Source organism: Octodon degus, unplaced genomic scaffold (assembly GCF_000260255.1).
Source record: "Octodon degus isolate 3935 unplaced genomic scaffold, OctDeg1.0 scaffold00164, whole genome shotgun sequence".
Lineage (NCBI taxonomy): Eukaryota > Metazoa > Chordata > Mammalia > Rodentia > Octodontidae > Octodon > Octodon degus.
Genome location: NW_004524740.1, coordinates 829,966 through 833,813, shown reverse-complemented (window position 1 = coordinate 833,813; position 3,848 = coordinate 829,966). Strand labels below are relative to the sequence as shown.

At 47.2% G+C, this 3,848-nt stretch overlaps 1 protein-coding gene across 1 annotated transcript; it reads right to left on the bottom strand.

The window, feature by feature from the left end:
* Nucleotides 1-551: 551 nt before the first annotated feature.
* Nucleotides 552-2,660, bottom strand: LOC101584359 (C-C motif chemokine 3-like). The gene is made up of 3 exons (XM_004642985.2): nt 2,460-2,660; nt 2,033-2,147; nt 552-1,654 (listed from the first exon to the last, which is right to left on the bottom strand). Exons 1-3 carry the CDS (start codon nt 2,533-2,535, stop codon nt 1,564-1,566), a joined length of 282 nt encoding a protein of 93 aa, XP_004643042.1. The 5' UTR covers nt 2,536-2,660; the 3' UTR covers nt 552-1,563.
* Nucleotides 2,661-3,848: the final 1,188 nt, after the last annotated feature.

The following is a 3,848-nucleotide window of genomic DNA, read 5'->3' as shown; positions in this document are numbered from 1 at the left end:
TAACAAAAAACAACTAGCTCAGAAGCCCTCAAAAATGAGGAGTGGCATCCTCCCTGAAACCTTAAAGCTGTCTAAAAGCAGCCTGTGGCTTGAACTTGGTTTGCACGAACATCATGGGGGCAGAGGGTGTTAAATTACTGCTGTTGGGTCTCACCTAAATCCAATTAAATTTGGAACTTTGAAGGTTACTGATTCTGAAAGACACAAAAACCTCTGAAGTGATTCTACTGTAATTTCAAGGTTGAGAAGAACTGTACCATTTTACACAGGAAATAGACACTTTCTGTAAGAAGTATTCACTCTGTGGAAGGCAGCCAGATACAATCCGGGGTGCCCTGTTAGATTCAAGCTTCAGATTAGTCACAATTCTTATAAGTACATATCACATATTACCTAAGACATATTCTTTTAAAAATTATTATTACTATTAATTTGGCAGTAGTGAGGATTGAGCCTATGGCCTGGCATATGCTAGGAAAGTGCTCTACCACTCAGCTATATCCCCAGCACTTTATTTGGGATGAGGTCCTGCTAAATTGTCCAGACTATCTTCAAACTTGTGGTCCTCCTACCTCAGCCTCCTGAATAGCTGGGATTACAGACATGCATCACCACATCTGCCTTCCATGCTATATTTTTGTTTGCTAACTCTGGTCACCGGAACCTCCAAGCCTCACCCCAGAGATGGATGTGAATAAACTTCCCCTCAAAAGCGGAGGTGTGAACAACAGAAGCTGACCAAGGTTCTCAGCTGACCGCCGGACTGTACCTCTTCGCCAGTTCACTGGCAGGGTTTGCTACATTCTTGCTAACGTAAGCAAGCACTTAACATAGAACTCAGCATTTTATGAAGCTCTCAACAAATGTTAGCCATCATTTTAGGAAAGCTTTACAAAATGCAACTTATATGCATAAACCTGCATCATCTTGATATTTATTTAAGTACAAAAATTTTCAGACCATATCTATTATGATCTGGTTGTAAAATGCTTGGTGTCATTTTCAACATCCCAGGGAAAGGTCTCCAGGGAAACTCCTGGTATGACTGCAGTAGTTTTCCACTTTTGTAGTTTTTGCCTTTTTTTTTTTTTTTACTGTTTTCTCTACCCTCTTTCCAATATTCCTCTCAACTGTAAATTCTTAGTATGGAAAACAAAAATCAATAGACTCAAAGCAAGGACAATGCTGGTTTATCCTTTATATAAGTGGCCTTTCCCATCTTAAAAGCCGAGCTGCACAAGACCATTCAAGAAGCATTTGTTGTGTGATGCATGGTACAATTTTTTTGGAGATCACTAATCACACTCTTTGATTCACATATGGATTCTGAAAAGAGTTGCAGACAAAGGAGCAAGGACAGAAATATCATGAGCAGTCACAGGCAATATTCATTGCATATCAATTTTAAAAATGGGAACAGAACAAAAATGAAATGAGATACATAAACTAAACTGAATGCTAAGGGGGTCCCAAAGTGTAGTTGGGGTTGGAGTAGGACCCATAGAAGAGACGGCCTCTGGAACTGCAGGGTGTGAGGTCTCTTAGCTGCCTCCAGGCAGCCACTCAGGAGTTCAGCTCCAGGTCAGAGATATATTCCTGGACCCAGGGATCTCTGAGGTCAGCACAGACCTCCCGGCCTCTCTTGGTTTGGAAGCTGTGGAGGAAGGGAAAGGAGGCAACACTGAAGCCTTCAACCTGGGATCCCGGGGCCTCCACATCCTTCTCTACAGAGATATTGCAGGGTTTGTCCACATGATGATAAATTATGTCCCTAACCTTGAGGTTCACAGATTCCCCAGGTGTCTCCCCCAGAAAGCCAGCTTCCTGCTGTCCCTCCTCCCCCTCTTCTTACTGCCCAGGAGAAGGTCCTTCAGGATTCCCTGCAGGCCCCAGGTTAGGTCAGAAAACACCGCAGGGTCTCTCCCTTGGACTCCAGACCCCATGGGCCTTAGACAGCCAAGGTCTCTGAGCGGCCTCGCCTTGCCCCAGCCTCCCTCCCTCCCCAGGTGTGGCCAGGGGGACCAGCCCTTACATGACAGCCGCCTTGGGGCACTGGCTGCTCGTCTCATAATAGTCCACCACAAATTTGCGCGGGATCTTCCGGGTGATAAAGAAGAAGCAGCAGGCAGTCGGGGTGTTAGCACCCACTACAACAGAGGAGACAGGAAGATTTCAAGTGATTGTTCACTGGGGAAAAGGCAGGGAAGGCAACCAACACTACTACAGGACAGGGAGCCAACTGGATCCAGACTCCACTTCTCACAAAATCCCAGATGGTCCTCCATTTCCTCATTTGTGAAATGAGAGTCTCTCCTGCTCTGCTTCCAGAACTGAGTAGAATGCCTAAACCCCTCAGGAAGAAAAGGAGCTCCCTATGAGGAGGTCTCAGCCACAAGCTTCCCATTGTGATCCAAGTCAGGGCCAAAGAGGGAGAGCCCAAGAGCAAAAGGCAGACTCACGTGAGGCCCAGCAGGTCTGGGAGAGAAGGGTCTCCATGAGGATCAGGATGGTGAGGCCAGCCGCGGGGACCTCCATGTCACTGGGCAGCAGAGGGTGAGTGAATTCAAGTTGTAGCCAAGGAAGGCTGGGACTTGAGGACACGCAGCTGCTGCTGCCTTCTGGGGTCTAAGACATGTCTTTATAGGAAGCCTCAGGACATAAGCTGGGGGAGAAAGTGGGGGTGGGCCCAGCCGTGGTGCTAGGGTTGTGCTGTGCAGTAAATAAGCCAGGAGAGCTCAGGCAAGTTGCAAGAATGGGTCCGTTGCTTACTTGACAGGGAAATGGTTTGCACAGAGTAAGGAGGTGAGATGCTGGTGTCACCCTGAGATAAATTTAGCTGCTGCCTTCTCACCAGAGCAGAACTAAAGTAAAAGCATTTCTCCCACAGAGCTGAGCCCCCTGCTAGCTTCTCCAGCAAGCCCAACCGCATGGATGTGTTGGCGCTGATGCCACCAACTCTTGACCCAACATAAGGCCACACCCTGGATGGAGACAGCAGGACTGGGGAAGCTTCAGCTACAGGAGAGGCACATAAGAGGTGGCTTCTAAAACATTGGTTCATTCCTCAGATGTCTGCACTTCTGCACAAGGCCAGTCTCTGGATTGGCTGTGTTAACTGGGGCATGACAAGAATAACAAGATTTGGACCAGAAAAGTACTCTTCCAGGGATCTGTCTTACACTATGAACACAGAGATGATGAAAGTTGTATGCACAACAGTGTTTCTCACAGCTCATTATAACAATTAAAAGGGGGTTTATTGGGGCCAGTGAGATAGCTCAGTGGTCTAAAGCACCTGCTTAGGCAAACAGGCAAGCATGCAAGGACCGCAGTTCAATCTCTGGCACTACATGCTGCATCAGCCCTGCCCCCAGGGTGGGCTAACACTTCCTTTTTGTTGTTAATGGTTTTTCTTTTTTGTGACCAGGTCTTGCTATGCAGCCCAAGATAGCCTGGAAGTCGTGATTCTCCTGCCTTAGCCTCTCAAAGCCTGGGATTATAGGGATGCACCATCACACCTAGCTCTGTTTAAAGTCAAGGTGAATCCAGGTGTAGTGGTGCAAGCCTGTAATCCCAGCACTAGAGGAGGCTGAGGCACGAGGATTGTCATGAATTGGAGACCAGCCTAAGCTACAAAGTGAGCTGAAGGCCAGCCTGAACTGCATAGCGAGACTCTGTTTCAAAAAGACAAAAATAAATATAGTAAAAGTGAGCACTTCCTGCATTTGTCTAGCAGCTCAATAATGTCCTCAAGGACTTAGCTTGTTAAGGAGCCTCCCCTACTGCCCTTGTTTTATTGGATTTTCTTCTTGGGTCTGTCACTTCAGGACCACAGAAGGGCTGCCAGT

What these genes read in the sequence shown, in the direction of transcription:
- LOC101584359 (XM_004642985.2), bottom strand. Translation starts at nt 2,535, where the DNA reads ATGGAGGTCCCCGCGGCTGGCCTCACCATCCTGATCCTCATGGAGACC. An exon ending in CCAGACCTGCTGGGCCTCAC is followed by an intron (nt 2,148 to 2,459) that starts GTGAGTCTGCCT and finishes CCTCTGTTGTAG; the next exon opens with TGGGTGCTAACACCCCGACT. An exon ending in TGCCCCAAGGCGGCTGTCAT is followed by an intron (nt 1,655 to 2,032) that starts GTAAGGGCTGGT and finishes CTTCCTCCACAG; the next exon opens with CTTCCAAACCAAGAGAGGCC.